At 39.6% G+C, this 20476-nt stretch overlaps 1 protein-coding gene across 2 annotated transcripts in view; it reads right to left on the bottom strand.

Annotated features, from left to right (window-relative positions):
• NKD1 (NKD inhibitor of WNT signaling pathway 1) overlaps positions 1-20476 on the bottom strand; it is a 108684-nt gene that overhangs the window by 13899 nt on the left and 74309 nt on the right. For both annotated transcript variants that reach the window (XM_052686190.1, XM_052686189.1), the window contains 3 exons: positions 11504-11610; positions 8872-8967; positions 312-459 (listed from right to left, as the gene is read on the bottom strand). In XM_052686190.1, the coding sequence (XP_052542150.1) occupies positions 312-459; positions 8872-8967; positions 11504-11610 (351 nt within the window). The remainder of the gene's footprint in view (positions 1-311; positions 460-8871; positions 8968-11503; positions 11611-20476) is intronic.

The following is a 20476-nucleotide window of genomic DNA, read 5'->3' as shown; positions in this document are numbered from 1 at the left end:
GAAAAGGCCTTAAATCTGCCTTTCAGTATGCAAACACAATTACACAACACACACAATTTTTCCTCTTGTTGCTGCCAAGAGAAAAAACTCAATCGGAAGCAGAACCCTAATTAGCTTAGCATACATGGAAAGAAATGTAGGCAATTTTGTACCTAAGATCTTAAAACAGATTAATGGGGTTTGAAATAGCCACAGAATCATTTGCTTTAAATATTTATTTATTTGTATTGACAAAATATGAAGATGAATGTTTAAGACCCCCTTAAATTTTTTCATCATTTTTTTCCCCGTTGTTGATCACACATCCTTACCAGTATGATTTAACAATATACTTTTCTTCTTCTGGCTGCCATCTGGTGCCACAGTAAGTTTCACTCGCAGAGTTTTACTGGAACTAGGAGAATGGTTTACTGATGCATCAACTACCTCATAGATGGTATGAAGCAAGCTGGTAATATCCTATGATGGATTGAAACACAGACAGATACAATATTGTGAATATTGTGAAAATTGTATGAATCCAACCTCAATACTCAAGACCAGTTTAGGCCTGAGTCTTTTAAATGCTTAAATATCCTCAGAAGTCACTGAATTCAGAAGAACTGATCTTGCACAGAACCTTGCATAAAAGGATAAATTTTTCTCATCTGTTAGCACCCACTTTTTCCCAACAGAGACTGTAAAGGATCTGACAGACACAGAAGGAATGATTCAAGTTGATCCATACTCTTTCTTCATCAAATGGTTAAGATTTCTGAAAGAGGGCAAACCAGATTAAAACAATAACTAAAATACAAGGTATTCAAGTTTCCAAAACATGATATGAATGAATGAAATTGTGTTCTGCCTTTATTTTCTTTTGGTTTCAGTAGAACTCAGGGATAATTATTCATTCTGCAGTAAAAACTGAGTTCACTTGATCAAAACAAATGCAGCAATTGAAGAAAAATTTGGACATTTTTACATCCCCAGTAAATCTTACTACTTGCTTTTTTCTTCTTGCATGCCTAACTGGATGATTATATAGAGGAAAACTAGTAAGAGATGTGACAGAACTGTAAACTTCAGGTTTGGAAGCAGCCTGTCTGTTACTCAACCATATCTGTACTGTGACCTAGCTTACTCTGCAAAATTTCTACCAGTTCTGAGGTTACAATTTTGAACAGCAGAGATTATCATTCCAGTCTATTACAGAACGTTCTTGTGAACATCTTTGAAGGCAACGAGGCATGAACAAATGCTGACATGTCCAGCTATATTGGAGTAAACACTAGCCATTTTCATTGTTTCAAACAGAAGAAACCCCCAGCAGAAACACCACTTTTGTAGCCAGAATATCACACAATCCTCATTATTTAACCAGGTTTGAAGGTGACATAGAAATACTAATTTCTGCTCACACAGTATTAATGGTTTTACAGTAAACGATCTTCCAGCTCAATAGCCAGATTGAATAACTGAAGTACTAAGGACTGAACAGCAGGCCTCAAACTGAAGTTGACCACTACGTGAATCTCACAACCAAGTGTTATCAGTATCCAATCATTAGTGAAATATGTATGATCATTAGTGAAATATGTATCTTGAACAAAACATCTCATCTGCGAGAGATGTAGCTTAGGTAAAGCATTTTGAAAATGTACAAACCTTTCCTTGTTTAGAAGTATAGCGTCAAGGCCTCCTAGCACAAAAACTTCCTTGGTTCCTCCTTAAGCCCTAGCCATGATAGAGGTAGAATCCAAAAAAGGAGAATAAAAGAATGAAACCAGATGTTTCTGCCTAACTGTCCCATAAACTTGTTTGTTCAAAGACAGAAGCTGGACCTTCTTGTAGCAAAGTTGGAGACCTCACCTACGAGTGGACGCACTGCGTAGGACCTCCCAATTGCCAGGAAAGGCTCTCCAAATCCCCACTGCAACCAGGGCTCCCCAAAGGCTGCGGATCTGGATGATGGTAAAGTATTAGGGCAACTGGCGATGTACCTTTTCTTAATCACTATAATTGACCTTGTAGAGTAATGGAGAGGTGCTCTACCTTGTTCTGTGTTATTCTTGCCATATCATTTCACTTGTTCTCATTGCTTTAAGCGAACGTAAAAATAAACATAATAACTTGGTGTCTGTGACCTTTGTGCTGACCCCATCCATTGGCAGAACAATAACTAGATGCTTGAAGGTCCAGACTTTGTCTTAAGTTGTACGCTCTAGAATTTTTCTGCTCTCAGAGAAGTTTCTCCAGATGTATGAGTTGAAGACAACATATTCATAAAAAGCTGTATTTTTTTTTCCACCACGAATCTCTAAATGGGCTGTTACTGCCATATCAATAGTCACTTCCCATTCCCTTGACAAGAATCACTGTCTAAAGTCTGAATGAGGAAGACTGCTCAGTGACAATCTAGCAGTCACGTCACAGCTCTTTAACACATCTCACTCCTCACACATCCACCCTACTCTGAAATGTAGCCAGACATCTAGATAGACGCAGTCATATCTGACAGCTAGCTAGAAGGGCTGAGTTTTTATTTCAGCTAAAAGAAAAATGCAGCCAGTTAGGAACAGACAAACAAAATGCATGTCTTCTATATACTCTCCATAAATTATGTTTTAGAAGCTTTTTGTTAGAATCCTACACCTCCACAAACCAAACCTCTTCTTTGGCAGAGCATTACAGCAGCACATTTATTGTTAATGGAGCCTCACACACTCAGCACCTTGGGGAAATGGAGCTTTTCCCATACATTCCTTAACAACTGTTGGTTAGCCAACAGGGCATCTTTCTATGCAAAACTATTATCAAGAGATTATTATCAACTCTTTCATTCACAACAACCTATTTCCCTCCCTTTTTTCAGCTACACCAGGTGTTTGTACAAGCTTATCATTTACTTTGTTTTTACTTCAATAGCAAAGCCGTCTTTACTCTCCACCCTTGTTTTTTGGTGATGAGGTTTAACTTGCTAATTGGCACACAGTCTGTCGCTCTTGTTCTGTGAGGGTCTGTCAAGCCACTTGACTCAGCAGTTTTAAAAGCACTCCCAAATGCTGGCAATGAAGGCCAGATGCAGTAATGTGTGACACATACTTGGCAAATCAGAAATATATGCACACACATCATATCAGGACAATTTGCACCTCACAGCCAAAAGGACATGGGTCAATCCAAATTAATGTCCAGGCACCCAGAAGTTTAAGAGGCTGCAAAAGGGATCAGGACACCTTGTGGCCACAGAGTCTGCTGCCTTAGCATTTCATTATGTGTTTAATACTTAGCTTCTTCCACAACAATCTGAACTGCTTTGCATTTTGGCACTGAATGAATGTGGTCGTTAGACTGGATATAAACCAAGATCGAGGTCAGGGATATCCATAAGTAACCACTTAATGCTTATGTTGATCTTTTGAATACCAACAATAACATTTTTATTATAGGATTCATTTACTTGTGGTCCTAGTTTGGGCTTGAGAGTCTTAGCAAACTGACAGTTCTGATTTGGTCAACAAACCTGCTTGGGTCATTCACTGTTCCACCATCTATCACAGTCCTGGCTGAGGAGGTACAAACTACAAGGCAACTTGAGCCTTGTGCTGCTTTCCAGTTGGTGCTTCACTTCCAAATTCCTTAGGTGCTGATCTGGTAGGAATGAGTTTTGATCTGTCTGAAACTATCTTCTAGCCTTTTTTGGGCAACTAAAACGGTAATGGCATCTGCCAAATCAGAGAACATTACAGTATGTTACAATAACTGTGTTTCACAGCTATGCCTGTATTTACCTCCAAAATAATTGTAATCTTCCAGAAGCCTCATGGCAGATGGGGGAGACTTATGCTCCTCTTGAAACCTGTCCCATTAAACATCATCTACATTTACATTTCCTAAAGAACTGCTTAAACCCATGGATGAAGCTTTGACTTGTACCTGCCAGCTTGTGCATTTCACCATCGAGAAATTCAGTGCCAAGAATCAAGAATAAAACCCAGTGAAATTTCCCTCTCCTCTGGCAGGCTGATCAACACGTCCCAGGATCATCTACCAAAGAATCCAAAGAACACGCTTTTCCACACAACGTATCACCGTGCTTGCCAGTCACATGATTTTACAGCTACTTTCCTTAAGACCGTTCAGCACCTCCAGCACAAAGTTCCAGCCCACGTCTCAAACATCTGCGTTTTTTACATGAAAAATAAACATTTTTTAGCGTTTCCCAAAAATATGTTTTTTGTGCCGAAATGTGCTTTTAAACTATTTCTACTTAGAAATCATCGTGGATTTATAATCTAGTATTTTAAACAGTAAAGAGAAATGAGAACAAGAAAGAAAGACCTCTCTTCTTTATAGCAAACCAATTGTATTTAGTGGGGCTGTGCTAATCCAAATGACTTCTGAAAGGTTGCAAGTGTGCAGTATTTCTGCTGGGATAGCTACTTTAATCAAGTAAGAAAGCTGAAACTGTGATAATTTTCCATAAAGAGAAAAACAAAGGCTTTTTGGGTAGTATCCAAACAACTAGCAAATGGCATATTCAGATTTAATTGTGTCTTGCTTATTGAGCACCACAGTTGGTTTTTCCAGGGCTGAAAGGTTTAACAGTGTTAAATCTTTGTTTCTCAATCTATTTTTTCAAGCAGCTACTAACAATGCATATTAAAGAGAGAAACTTTAATAGATAGCTTGAAATTTTTTAGATTTCAATTAGAAATACAAAGAAACATACAGTATAGGCCACACATGTATTGGTGCACTCACACATTTTTCTGCAGAATTCTTTACTGATCTCCACTAGGAGATTAACAGGAATTTAGAAACTTCAGAGAAACTAGTGGGTCAACAGAAAGAACAAGAGCAAATTATATTTAAGTATTCTTCCTTCCTTATACAACTCAAGTTGTTTAGCAAGTCCTGATTCCCAGTTTTGTTTTTTTGCTTCTAATTGCCACTGCTAGTCCAGTGTTGCCTTTGACTCAATTCAAAATGAAAACAGAAAGCATTTTTTCTTAACATTTCTCTTGGTGGTGCAAATCCACCAATTTAAGGGGCTGAAATGATGACCCCTCAAATACAGATAGACATGACTCCTCTAACTGTTGGTCCAACTGTTGCTTTTTTATCATGAGTTAATGCAATGGTCACAGAGAGAAAAACAGCTAATTTCAAATGAAGGGTCAAGGTGACAAATGCTAGCCCCAGAAAAGCCAGTATCCTTCCCCAGGTCAAAGATTCGGTGCTAAGTTCTGAATGCAGAAAATACCTCATGCTTTTTCACTCATAGAAAGATACAAGCAAAAATAACAAAGAAAAAAAAAAAAAAGCAAAAAAAAAAAAAAGGAAAGAAACAGAAGAGAAAAGAAAATGGCATTTAGTGTAAAATACAAAGAACATTTTCAGCATTAAAAATGTATGAAGAGAAACATCAATATCAGTTCATTACCTTTCCTTCAGAAAAAAGAAAAGTACAAATGTCTTATCTGTACCTTCTTTGTAGTCTGATTTTTACATACAGCAGGATGTTTTTGTTGCAACATCAGCTTTGTTTGATCATGTAAATTTTTGAATCGTCCTTATTTGGATCTGAAAGGAGCTTCACTTGCTATCTATTGAACAACTAGTCTAGAATAAATTCACACATTTTTTTAATTTTTCTTTTTCACTCCAGACGAGCAACTTTTTTGGAGTGCTTATGGCTGCAGCTTCACAAAGCAATGATATTTTCCAAGACAGAACCAACTGCAAAAAAAATGCTCCATGTTTATGAAGTATAATTACACGCACAGAGCTCAGCATAAAACCTCATGGATCAAAACACATTAGTTCAATTATCCAAGTTTCAAGTCCGATTACAAATATCCATATGAAGATAATTATAGTGCAGCTGTCAGTTCTAAAAAGACCTGCGGTACATAATGAATTGTCCTCTTATGGTCTATGGAATGAAGGGAAACGTTATTAGCCAACTTTTGTCATATACATACTAGAATAGGAAAAATGATCTCTCAGTACACCAAAAGGACTGAAAAATGATCATCTTCTAAGACAGAAAAAACACTGTTTTGAGAACAGAAACTACTGCTGATTTTCTAATTTGCCGTCCCAATAATTATGCTTCCACGGCTGTGTCCCTTCAAGAAGTGTGACTAGATGTGGGTTTCTAATTAGAAAGACTAGGGAATAAATCAGAAAACTCTAGAAGGAAATTAAAGCAGTATTAAGTTCTGAAAATGTTAAGATCCAGAATAAATTTCACTAAGATGGAATTTGAATGCTCTTGTCGTGGTGTAAAACCCGAGGGAAACTTCATCCAGTAACTGAACCCATCTCTTATTTACAATTTTCAAACGTTTCCACGAATAAGGCACGCAGTCCACTTGCAATATCGCACCCCACCTACGTGTCTCTTACAAACTTCATTTTACACCATGTATCCTTTAGAAACTCTCTGGACATGAATTCCAAGGTTTTAAACGACACATTTGAATCAAATGAAGTGGATGTGGGCAGACAAGTCACTTCCTTCTCCGGTGCCTCGCTTTTCCAAGAAGAAAGACAAGGATGATAACACCGATCTCACTTTTTAAAGCACATCAAGATCTACAGATAGAAAACTAACAAGAAATTTCATCTCACTATTTAATCCCATCATAAATCCAGGAGACAGTCCAGTGAAATTTTCCAAGATGGGAGAAGGACCACACTCATCTTTTCTCAAAAGAACACTGGACCTTTGTTTAGAAAAGCTGACCAGCTTTGAAAGCATTTTCATCACTGAATGGCATTGCTACAACTCAGTTCTCTTCCTCAGACTGTCCGTTCTGTTGCTGATCCAGCAATGAGCCTTGCACACTTAACTCAAAGCATGTGTCCCATTCACTTTAATTGAAACTGTTCACATTTTTAGCATTCACCATTGTTAAGCCCTTTGCCGGATCAGGAGCAGAACTGTTTAACAGACCACAGGATCAAGTTCTGCTATGTTGAGTGTTGGTGTCTCAGATCCTAATAGAACAAGCAATTCTATATCATATGAAGAGACAGAAACTGCTCTTTTGTGGATGAGATGCTATCATGAGTCACTCTTGCATAAACAACTCTTAAATCACATCTGGATTCAACAAAGGAAAATCAACCAAGATCTTTTCTACAAATGACAAAAGTAGTACATAACAACTGGAAAACTGCAATGGTGCATACTATTAATTACTATCTTCGGTCACATGAAAACAATTGAAAATTATCAACCTAGTTGGACCCTTGGTTAAAGGAATTTTTTTTTTTGGCACAGGTTCTAGCAACCTCCAGACCTCAGCATGGTATAATTTTCAATCTCTGCACAGATTTTGTTTCAGTTAAGCTGCAGCCTGCTCTTGACCAGGGAGAAGCAGAATTTGGCTGTAACATATTCTGTAAGTACAGTCAAATTAAGCCCTTTGGTGTACCACATAATCACAAATCATTATTGTATGCATACTTAAAAGCATATTCTCATTATGTTCAGCACATGGAACTCCTACTAATGTTAATGGGAATTCCATGCCTGAACGTAAAGGACACCCATGTGTGTGGATTTTGGCTCTGCTGTGTTTTGTGTTTCTTCCCCTTTCTTGACAGTTCAGGGAGATGACTTAGCCTTGGTCTCAAAGGATCGTAGTTCAATCTGCCACTAGGTTCTCGTGAGACTTGCGGCAAGTTACTCCTCTGCTGTCAATTCCATACATTAACAAACACAAAACCTTTTTTTCTTTTTTTTCCTCCTTCTTGCCCCCCTCTCTCTCACTATAGCTTATGTTCTCATTGAAAACTGGAGTTGGTCTGCAACATTGTTTCTGTTTATTGTCTTGTATGAGGGGCACAGATTTTATTTGACCATTCAAACCACTATCAGAGTAGAGACAACAAAAAGCTAGAAATGATGCTCACGCACACGTTAAAAACCTTGAACCACTGTATTTAGCTATTTATTCATAAATGTCAGAAAAGATTTGCTTTAGTCTTCTAGGCTTTTAGATTTCTGCCCTTTACTTCGTGATCTAATGTCAGTACACTTTCTGTATTACCCCACTCCTTTCAATCATTTCTTAGTAATTGTCATAGATTCCAGCACACACGTGCCCACAAAGACAAACTGTCAATTTTCAGCTGATTACTTAAAGGCCTGGGAGCCAGTAAACAGGTTGCAACAAAAACCAATGACAGCACAATATGGAAAATCTCAATAAAACACACTCTTCTAGAAGTTTCATTCAGCCTGGATGGGAAAAAGACCATACTCCAATCTACACAAACTTTTACGTGGCCTCTTATTTTCTCACGACATACAACTTGAAGACATCCTGATAATACAAAAATACACACAGGTCTGCTTTGATAGGCATTCATCCACTATGGAACTTCAGCAAGTATCATCAACGCTATTTATACTTGGAAAGAGAAAGCAAAGATCAGCCTAACATTCATGAAAACAACAGAACAGTATAGTCAGTCCTACTGGAAAGAATTTCAGAAAGCAACCTTGCTATTTGGTTAGCTTAACTCTGAAAAGCAGGATAGAAGCCAGAACAATATACATTTGCAGGGGTTTATTTTGACAATGTGTTTAGTTGTTCAGTTGCTTCAGATATTTTTCCCCTCCAAATGCCAGCACTATTTTTTAAAAGGCTAATCCCAGATATTAAACAACAACCAGCTTCAAAAGTGGTACAGTTCATCTTAAAACAGTAAGCTACTGGTGGGATTGTTCCTAGGAGGGAAAGGTCCAAGGAAACTGCTGTTTAAGTTGGCAGGATGCTTCTGTTTCATAGAAGAAAAAATGTTCCTGTTATAAAACACTTCTCTTGCTAGCAAATGCTGCACACAAAGGGGCAGCTGTACTGTGCTTACCTCACGTGTGACTCTTCCGTTGTTATCAAAGTCATACAGTGTGAAGGTCCATTCTTGCCTGTTATCTTCCTCTACAGACACATCACATTGCAATTCCTAAGAAACATGCAAAAAGCAGCTGATTACCTGAAGCAAAAGGCCTGTTTGCAGAGGAGACTGTAGAAGGAGGCTACTTGCTTTCTTCCTCCCTCCCTCCCTCCCTCTCTCATGGGAGGAAGCTTTCAGGATATGTCCCAGAGAGTTCTCTGTCCACCACACAGAAGAAATCTCATCATAATAATATGATAATCTTAACTCCTTTAGGCTAGGCTTCCAGCAATCTGCAAGATACTACTTTCTACTTCAATGCAGAAAACACAAAGAGAAAAAACTGGTCCCTGAAGCTGTTAGAATATAATAAGGTTTCTCACTGAAAAGTGAGAAAGAAAACTCTGCTTAAGTCAGGAAGAGAAAGACAACAGAAACAGTCACAGTATGATGTAGGACACCACAGCCCCAGGAGCGGTCATTAATACAAAAAGGCACAAATCCCCACCAGTGAGACCCGTCGGATGCCTGACACCCAAAGGCCACCAGCTGGTGCAGCCCAGCACGGTGCCACGAAGCTCCTGAAGCAGAGCCTGCCCAGGGGCTGGCAGGTAGCAGCAAGCCGGGAGCCTGGCCCTTACTGAGCCGCGCTTCTGCTGGTGAGCATGACTTGGGGAAAGCCTGAACGAATCAATTTGTTCAAGGAAAATAATCCCCAAACCAAAACCAAGCCTTCAGTCAAGAACAAAGGATGCACTCTGACTGACTTCGGTCACCTGGGTGCAAAGGGTTTGCTTTCTCTCAAGACATGTGCAATTAGAATTATCCAGAGCCACAACAATACAATACAAAAAAGTTACAGTGCAATTAAAATGAAAGCCGCTGTATACAAGTAAAATAAACAGCTCCGAATAGCTTCAGCATGACAGAGCTCAAAATACCTGGTTGATCTTCTGACTTGAAACCAATTCCCTACAGCAGTTACCCGTCTCCCTGTCCCCTGCTGAGTTCAAAGGCAGTCTCCTCTCCGTTGTAACAAGCCCGGCTGAAAGCTGCCAAGTGCCCCACACTCTACTGTGGAAACACCGTTTCGTATTACACAAACATTTCCAGCAACTTTAAAAGCCAAATCGCGTTCACCTCACATTTAGACCTCTTGTCTCAGCACTCGTGTTTCAGATTCTTTTACACCTTTCAAACATTTACCAATCTCATAGCCCCTAGCTTACATAGTTAGAAAACTTTCATTTCTAGAACAAGGGGAAAAAATATCAATGCTTGGTTCCTTGCCACAGATTAATCCTTCTCTGTCCCACATTGCCTAACATAACATCTTTATGTGAGGATGTGCTCTGCTTAGTTAAGAGCCATGGCAATCTTCCCTGCATTAGTCATGGAGCCTGGTACCAAGTGCTAACCTTTATGGCATGCCAAGAACTACTTGGGAACAAACACAGACTTTGCTGGAATGGTGCAGTTCCAGCTATACTGGCACCGACCATGTTGACAGGTGTCCTCCAGTGTTCAAATATCAAGGCACTGTTAATTGCAATTTATCATGCCTTTCCTGTCTGCAACTGTCTGCTATTCAAAGGAGAATATAAAGTGTGCCTACAAAAAAACTTATCGCTTTGCAAAAAAAAGGCAGGAAAGTCACCTCCCTCCAGAAGGCACACCAGCACTCGCAATAGCTGAGCTGCCTCCTTTTAATCAGCCTAAAACAGTAAAAATAAATTGTACCAGACTACTAAGCCTGCTCTGGAGAAGGAAATGAGCACCCAGCCATGCTGCAAGGTGGCTGCGTGGTCTTTTAAATAACAATTGAGGAACGCAAAGCTCATTACTGTGACAGGCTGACAGCACTGAAAGGTAGAAATCTGCCATGTCTGCTGGAGCGCAGAGAGATGAAAACTCGTGCTGTTTCTTGCCAGTACCAGAGTATCTTTCTGCTCACCAAGACAGACAACCCTCTAGCTGGATGACAGCACGTTTCAATACTCATATTTATTAAATTGCTCCCTATACAAACAAAACCTGCCAACTGCTCACAATGTCTGGCAGTTTTTGTATGTCTGCAAGAAAACAGACCATCCGACTTATTGCCCCCAGGATCCTCTTCCTCCTGCCATCTGATCAGGTGGATATCCACTGGAGCATGAGGGTCTTTTCACTTCTGAGCCCAGCCACAGGAGGCTGATGGATAAGGAAGCTTTCACAAATATCTTCCACATCAAGAAGATTCAACCAAGTGCAACAGTCCACACAAGTCAATCTCATAAGATCTCATAACACAGGAGGTGGCATAATAAATTGCTTCTAAAAGGATTGCAGATAGAGGATCAAAATGAACACCTCTTCTTACTGTATATTTCAGAGCCTACCAAGGAATCATCATATTCCATTTAAACCTGGAAATAAAACATACTAATCTAAAAGGCCAATATCACCAACAGTAAGACACTGAGAATTGTACCATTTATACTCCACCCTTTACCTATTATCATTGGAAAGAGCTATCTATACACATGCACTGTTTGATCTACAAGCTATTTTTCTACCTTAATTATGTCACTACAGTGAAACTTTACAATACAGAAAAACTTACTTCAAATTTTAGTTGCTTCTTGGAACCTGTGCGTGTGTCATTTTCTTTTTCTGCTTTCTTTTCATCTCCACTGCAAACTCCATCTGTCTTCTCTGGAGGCAAAGCCACTGCAAAAAATATATTTAAGAAAAAAACTTTTATAAGGAAATGTCAAAGCAGTCATATTTGCAAATTTGTCATCATATATAGGGTGAAATTGATTTCAGCAAACCTGTGTGAGAGGATCATTATACTTGATTTGCTTTTGTGTTCACTTCACATCTAGGATAATTTCAGCAGACAATCTAGCAACAGCTTTTGGCACACAGACAGTCCTACAAATATCACTAGAGTCACAGGAGGTTCAAACAGAGTATTATGAAAATGTAAGTCAGCAGAACTGTTATTGTAAATAAGTTGAATAATTTTGCAAAATATTCTAAGTATGTGACATGTTGCCAGACACATTGCATTCACCAGCAGTGACTGGAGTAGTGAAGCTGAAATGAAGTCCTCTTTCCACTCCAGTTTCCCTCTTCAAATACACATGAACCTTAAAAGGTAACTATAACCTGCCAAAATGGTTAAAGCTGTGGCTTCTTCAAAAATATGTATGAAAAAGCACATTCTGAGTTAAAACTTTCACACTTACGCGATTTGGTGGTACTTATAAAAAGCATCAAAATATTATCAGCTATCAGACACATATCACAGCGTATCAGCAGGACACATCCACTTCTCAAGTGGATTAAGAGACAAATGTCCAGGAACTTAGTAGCTGTACCTTTGCACCTACAGAGGAACTCGGCCCTGCACATGATGAAATTCAATCTGAAGAAAATTAATTCTGTATACATTAGAGTTATGAGAATATATACAGATTTTCAACCCTACTCTGGATCTTTTTAGATATTTTTTTTACATCCATATACTTCTGCCAACAATGCTATGGCCATACCTCATTAAGCAGAGCAGTAATTCTTCTTTCTCCCCTCCAAATAAATTAGAGGAGACTGATAGACTGTGGACCTGCAAGTCAGTACTTTTCTCTTGTGCTTCAGCTCTTGCATGCAAAAAACCCCCTTCAAATTAACCTTCCCTTAAGATTATACTCTCAGAAATTCCAAAAGCTAGCATTTCTGCCTCAGCAGTCAGACTGCCACACTGCAGACATGGACTGCATTATACACATACTCACACACTGATAGGCTTTGATTTCTACTCCATGTTTGGTTTCTCTACCCCAAACACAGCTAACCGGGACGGTCAGCTGAAGAAAAAGAAAGTTCACATCATGACAGTTTGTTTCCTTGCCCACTTGATTTGGTATTATCAGATGAGCAGAGATTGTTTATTATGAGGTTTTTGTAGAGTGCTTACCAAAATGAAGGCACATATGATAAACATTATGTGCATACAGAACTCCGGAGTATATCTGAAGGACCACATGTTTTATAATCACTTTGCCCATAAATGCAACTCCAGATTCCTGGAAATTCCTATCCATCCCCCCTCCCCCCCCAAACACACACACCAACAACATCGCAGAACAAATAAAAAAGGACGTTTGGTTCTTTCCTAAGTCAGTGCTTTTATTCTAAAAACTCTGGGAAATGAAGATGTAACGCGGCATTCATAACTAGCAGTTATATAACAGTGGCTCTTCCTTTCATTAAATGCGTGCCGGGATTTTGAGAGGCTGCTTTGCATCAATGACCAACTCCCCACATGGACAGATTTAACTAACCTAACCGAAACACTTGCACGGGGAACTTTTACAGTCTCTCACAATCTGGCTCTAGTGAACGTGAAATAAATGAAATCAAGTCTGGTTTGACCCTTAGCTTTGTTGGAACACTGGACAACCAATTGAAGAAAAAAATCCACCTCATCACAATTACCTTTAAGTGTACAAGGATATACATAATGTCCAAAAGACCTCTACTGGGGTCTTTTATCTATCAAGGGACAAGCATCTGAAATCTCAGCATCTCAGACTTTGGGCTAAGAGAACTGAGGAGCAGATCCTGCACAAGGTGACTGTTCCTTGCCCCAGTGCTCTGTTTATATATGGATTTTTTTCTGTTGAAGCATCTTACAGAGCAGTCACAACTACTCTTTTGTGCTGCACTGAAAGCCACCTGCGTGTGCATGGAGCACCAGAGCTCTCCAGGCCATGGGGTTTTTGAGAGAGAAACGATGCCAAGGGCACAGAGTTACCTTCTGGCTTCAGAACAGCCCTTTCACTGGCAAGTTTAATAAACCTTCTGGATGTACAGTATGCGTGTTCAGATAGGAAGCTTTCACTTTAATGTATAATTTATGTAACAGAGGAAAAATGTGCTCTGACAAATTAGTCTTCTCAAAAAACAAGAGTTCAACTATTGGGAAAGGAAGAAGATACTTCTTGCAGTACGCTCCTTGAGAGAGTTTAAATACTGTATGCCAGAAATTATCCTCTTTGAGCTTTGCTGACCTTTGATCTGAAGAACTCATTGGCCTTGCTGCTCCAGGGAATTATCCTTTGAAATCAGTTATTCATTTTGGAGCTCAGATGAAATAGGGAAATCTGGTGATCTCATCCTGATGTCAAGTTTCATTCAGCATAGAAAAATGAAGTCTAAATGAGGAAATTTTAAAGGAGAATATGGAGGTATTAAAGTAATATTTATGAGTGATCAAATAATGTGTCTGCCTGCATATCCTTGTGTGCCGTATCCAAATCCAATGAACACATAAAAAATATATAGATTAGAATACGACTGTTTTGTCCAAGAAGCAAAAATACTTGGTATTTTGCCTCTGTACTTAGTTTCAACTATTAACATGCTCTCAGTTTCATGAAGGATACAAACACATGCTGAACCTACTTATAAATGAAATGAGAATGTCTTCCTGGGACAGTTGAAACTGGCAGTCCTTAAACAGAGATCCACCAGTGAGCTGCATGCCAAGGTTCAGCTGTATTCACAATGTGAACTTCCTCTCAGCTCCGCCAATGATATCAAATGAGACCAGACAAGATTGCTATCTCAAAGGAGCATGGAGAATTAATAGACTGGTGTTTCCAAATTCCAGGTCATCAAAAATAGGTCCACATACAAAATATCTATGCAAAAATACCTACCTACCTCCCCACTCAGATAACAAGTCCTGACAGAAAGAACGCTCTGCATAGATTCATATGCTGAGAAGCCTACCCTTCTTGTTGTGGGAATCCACAGCCGGAGAAAAAATATATGTATTTATTGCTTCTTGTGGGAATAACCATATGCTCTCAGAAACAATGTTCCCTAACAGAATGTTTCATGAATTGAAATACTGCATATGTTTTCTTTACGATGTTCTCTTTTCTTGTTCATTATTAATGGTCTTGTATTCACTTCTATAACCTTAAGACACTATAAAAATGCGTCTGGACAATATTTGAAATTGGAAAGACAATAAAGGAAAAATATTAACTTGGAAAAATTGTGAAATACCATTCTTTCATGAAAAACAAACTGACTGGCTTAAGTGTACTAGCAGATGTTTCTCTCTAAGATTGTTAATTACTACCACACAATTGCTCATAATTGAGGGAGGGAGGAGGAGAGGAAGAGAATGAGCACCAGTTTAAAGGTATAAAGGCTTATCCTTGAAGAATTAAGTCTTTTTTTTTTTTTTTTTCAAAGTTTTATTCATTTCTATGAAAAGGAATAGGTAATAATTTCAACTAATAATAATCCCAGATTGCTGTGCTGAGTGCACTGAGTATCGAATACAAGCAGCGAAAGCTTTCCTCCCTCACTTCCACCTTACATCTTAGAATAAGAGGGGGAAAAACAGAGATCCAAAATTGGGCTGCACTCAGGTAAAAAAAATGAGTTCAAACTTTCACTCAGGTGGATTGCCATTTCAGAGCTCTCAAAATGTCATTCGAGCAAAGCACCATGCTTTGTAGCAAATTATCTTCGTCAAAGTAAGGGCAACTTCACTCTGTTTTTCAACAGTACTGAGCATTTTAATCAGCAGGATTAGGAAGATCTTGTGGCCAGAAATAAAAAAGGATGCAACTGTGATGAATGCTCATGTCTAAGTTACAGCTACCAAGGCAAAATTTACAAAGCAGTTACGAGAACCCAGGCTAAAGACCAACTACTTCAGAGCCTACTTGGGATGACAGCCATTTAGAAAGGTATTTGATGGATCACAGGCCTTAACTCTGAAAGCAGAACTATGGGAGATGCTATGCAATTCCACAGTGATAAATTATGACTGGATGTTAGGTAACTATTATCTTAATGTCAGGGTCATTACTGTGTAATTTTTGAGAGAAAGCAGAGCAAAGGTAAAATTGGAGAATTGACAAAAATGCCACCTATGAAAGTCAGCATCTGGTATACATGAGACAAAATCTTTTGGAGTAAAATATTATTAGACTTCCCTTCAAGTTGGACAGATTGGATTCTAAGCAATTCTTTAATCTTGCAGAAACAATGGGACAGAATTATCTGTGCAGGGGGGAAACGACAAACTACTTCTAGAATCTGAGTCTTGTGAGGGAATAGACTAAAAAAAAGGAAAATTCTAAAGTGAATAGATAATATCAAGGCAAAGAAACAAAGTCAAAAGCAGTTCAGTAAGAATCCAAATGGAACCTCAGTAGCAGCATTTGACTGGTGGAACTGAATGTCAAAAAGTTGGTCCAAGTGAGCTCAGTAGTAAAATTCCTACTGACGTCAACAGGACAAGGGTTTCACTTCCAATTTACAGATCTAGCAGACACAGCAGAACTCAGAGTCAGACAATGAGGACCAAAGAAAGAGAATTAACTGTGTTGTTGTTCCTGAAGTCTCTGATGTCTATATTACCTGGGCCTGCCAACATTTTTTTCATTGCAAATCAGGTTTGACAAACATAACTGACATTCTTCACGGGCTGCACAAGAACCAGAGGAGTAACAACTGTTTGATAGTTCTTGAGAAGTCCTGTAGTTAACAATTAAACTCACATTCAGATTTCATTTTCAGATTCTCTTGGAGGCCAGGAATTAAGAAATATCATCCCCAATAAGCACACATATTGGTTTTATTCCATAGGAGTTGACTGAAATACATTGCTGGTGGAGATAGCTTCACTTGAGCGAAGGTCCTCTTCTCCAGTGGCTAATGCCCATAAGCAGAATTGGACCAAGCAGTGAGTAACATTCCTGTTCCACAGCCACCAGAAGAGTGAACACACAGAAAAACAGGCTTGTGCTGGGTCACTGCCAAAAGCATGTATTCAACTTTCTCTGGCTGAAAGCTGAAGCTGATGAATTAGACACACCCTTCAAAACAACAAAGATCAAGCTGCCTTCTCCGAAACTTACTGTAGGGAAATTAATTGTCCATTTTAAGTCCAGTGGGACAAATCAAAACCAATTTAGCAAGAATTGTACCAGCAGTGCTTCGTAGTAGTCAAGGATAGGTATTTTAACCTGAAAATATGGACAGAAGGCACTTTCTTCTGTTTCAGCATTACATGTGGGTCACATAACAAATTAAGGGTTTGATTACATATCACAGAGCAGAGAAGAAATATAAATCACAGTGTTGCTGCCAGCGCCCAACCAGAGAGAAACATTAAGCACAGCACAGAGAAATGGTGATTCAGAACATGTGATGGCTTGCATAAAAACAACCCAAAATGTTTCAATCATTCAGGCATCAGATTCTAATTGACAAGTCACCGCTAGGACATCTCGGAATTGCTACACTGAAGTTCACTCAGATGTTATCACATGGCATTTTGTCTTGTGAATAAGCAGTACTCAGACTCACAGGTCTGTGCAACGCCACCTCCCACAAAGCATCAGTTCACATCATCCCTGATACCTTCACATATATAAATTCACAAAGCTCAATACAGAATCATCAAACAAGATCATGTCTAGTTCTGGTGCCTTGTTTTGGTTGTCAGGCTGAAGGAAATTTTTTTATTTCCTGACCAAAAAAAGGATTTGTCCTAAGGATGCACACACAAAGGACAACATAGTCTCTCTCCTCTGCTAGTTAGCACATAACTCATACAGGCTTAAACACTAAACCCAGATTTCTTGCACTCTCTTGAGCGAGTTTGCTGAAGGGAGGCAGTTTGCTGAATTTTGCCAGGTTATGATTCCCTTTTCCAATTAGTCCCCCAACTGGCTGTATTTCATCAACAACTGCCAGATTAAATGCCTTACTTGACCATCTTCACCTAATATACTTTGATGTTCAGTTCTCAAACTTCAAAATACCTTTTGGACAAAGATCAGACAGCACTAAACAGAATTACTAATTAATTAAGCAAAGTTAAATTTTAAACACTGTTTGTTGTGTTAGCCAAAAGCCCGAACAGAACAGTCTTTTTTTTTTCCCTTCCTCACTGGAGATCAAAGAAGATAATTCTCCCACCCCTCCTCTACCTAAAAGGAGGTTGGGGCAGGGGGGGGAGGAGGGGAACTCATAAACACTGGTCAGAACAGTTCAGGATGACAACTGCAGCAGCAAGATTTGTGTTTGATCAGTGGGCATATCAAAAGCCACATTAGCAGAACTCAATCTGCTACAACTAGATGCGCTATTTAATGTGGGTAAGTACTTCTTAAGTGAAAACTGTCACTGTCACACAGACAGCTTACCACTTTCTAACAGTTTTAGGTGTACCTGGAGCCCTGAATGGGCCCACAAAGTGCTGAATTCTATTGCTGAACAGTGACAGATGGGGACACCAAGTGATCATTTGTAACTTAAAGCAAAAGAAGCCAGACCTATCTTCTCTAAAAATAGTTATACAGTGGTCTTGGTTAGTAACTGGTAATAATTTTGCTTTTGAAAGCAAACCCTTCACAGGGTAAGCTGCAAATATGCATGTTCACATAAGATGTTCGGTCTTTAAATTCTTGTCTCTTCAGATTTTTTTCCCCTGAGATTCACAAAGGAAGAAAAAGAAGAAAAAAACAGACACTATATAACCCTTTATTCAAATGGAGACTGAGTAGGTAATGTTATTAATAATGCAGGCTTTGATATCAACTTGTTCCCATCTAACTCAGATGTTCAATGGGAAAATCCTGTTTCCACCTTGCTATGATAACAGAGCCTCTGAAAGTATTTGAGCTGTAAGATTCATTTCATCAAAAACGTTTCCCATGAAGAACATCACTCTGACTCACAAAATTAGCATTGTATAGAGAGCAGTGCTGTGGACCTGTACAGCAACATTATTTTGGCTCTGCTGAATCAGATGCACATTTGAAAAGCTGTCTGATAATTAAAATTCAGTAGCAGGTTTGGTGTTCCCATCTGCAGAGTCCTACATTTCACTGCAAGAGGTGGGAGAAAATGGAGATTTATCCACAACAGATCATACGAATAGAAAGCAATATAGTAACTAACAGTCCAGCAAATAGGCATACATGCACAAGCATGTCCTTATCATATTCAGATGTAGGTGAGGAATGGTACTGAGATGATACATCACATTCTGTAAAACATTCAGAGAAATAAAATTCTGTCTAGGCCAGACACCACCAACTCACTTAAAATCTAGAGAGCGCACAAGACCTCAAAACAAGAAATTATTTCTACACAGCAAATGCACTATTATTAATAATTATTGGACAGCTCTTTTATCAGAATTCGAGATGGAAGTCTGCTGTGCTGCACACTGCTCAAAATACAGAGGAGACAGTTTGGAGCATGCTTACTGGTGAAACAGCCCGTCATAATTGTTCTATGGAGCACAAGAGTTAGCTTCCCCCTGCAGCTACCTTTTTGGTAGAAAACTCTGCAATATCCTCCTAAACAGCATCATTGTGAATTCTTGTTCAGACAAAATGTTGTGAAATCTGGTCTGCAATCACTACTCGCAGCAGAGCCCGGACAGCAGCCACCATATGGCACAGGCAGCTGGGGCCAGCAAGATGGATGCTTGGAGCAGCTCCTGAAGGGTCCTGCTGCAGGCATGGGAAGCAGTCTCCATCTCAACAGTGCTTTGCCAAGAACATCCTTTTGCACCTGGATGGCTCCTTTCTCTGTAAGAACTCTACGGAAAACGTAGAATATCCCAAGTTGGAAGAGACCCACAAGGATCACTGAGTCCAACTCCTGGCTCCATACAGACCACCCAAAAAATAATAACATATTTCTGAGAGCCTTGGCCAAATGCTTGAGCTCCAGCAGCTTAGGGCTGTGCCCCTGCTCTTTGGTGCAGACCCTTTCCCTAACGCCCAGCTGCCCCTCCCCTGACACAGCTCCATGCCATTCCTTCAGGCCCTGTTGCTGTCATGGAGTGCAGAGCTCCCTATGCAGAGCTGCAGCCTCCTTGAGGCCCCTCCTCAGCTCCTCTGCTCTGGGCTACACAAACTGAAGAATCGCAGCTGCTCCTGCATCATGCCCTCCAGACTCTGCACCACCTTTGTAGCTCTCCTTTGTACACCCTCCAATGGTTTCATGTCCTTACACTGTAGTATCCAAACCTGCCCTCATCACATAGCAGAGCAGGACAGCCCGCTCCCTCACCAGGTTGGCAGTGCTGGACACACTTGGCCCTGCTTGCTTCCAGAACCCACTGCTGACTCATATTCCTGTTGACTCAGATGACGAAAGGGTCTGCAGTACCACACTAGAAATCCTTAAGAGGGACTACAGCTTTCCTCTAAATAAATGTTTTGTGCACACAGTTCAGGGTGCCCAGGCTCCACCGAGCACTGAGCCCCATGCCCAGCCCCAGCTGCCATGATGCTCCAGAGCCCCATGAAAATTCCTTGGGTAGCAGCTCTTCTAATTTTGGGTATCTTGTTTTACAGCTATGAGTTCTTCTCTCTCTTTTTGTTACCCTGACAGTTCTAAATCCTTTGCAGTACAAACTTGGGCACTTTGTATGACATCTTTTACTGGTGAAAGGACTTGGATTGTTGGATCAGATTTATAAAGAAAGAAAAATCTATTTTCTATTTTTTTGGTAGGCTGGGGGTTGGGACTTTCC

This window comes from Tympanuchus pallidicinctus, unplaced genomic scaffold, assembly GCF_026119805.1.
Source record: "Tympanuchus pallidicinctus isolate F22 unplaced genomic scaffold, pur_lepc_1.0 scaffold22, whole genome shotgun sequence".
NCBI classification, from domain to species: domain Eukaryota; kingdom Metazoa; phylum Chordata; class Aves; order Galliformes; family Phasianidae; genus Tympanuchus; species Tympanuchus pallidicinctus.
This window is presented reverse-complemented; position numbering and strand designations above follow the sequence as displayed.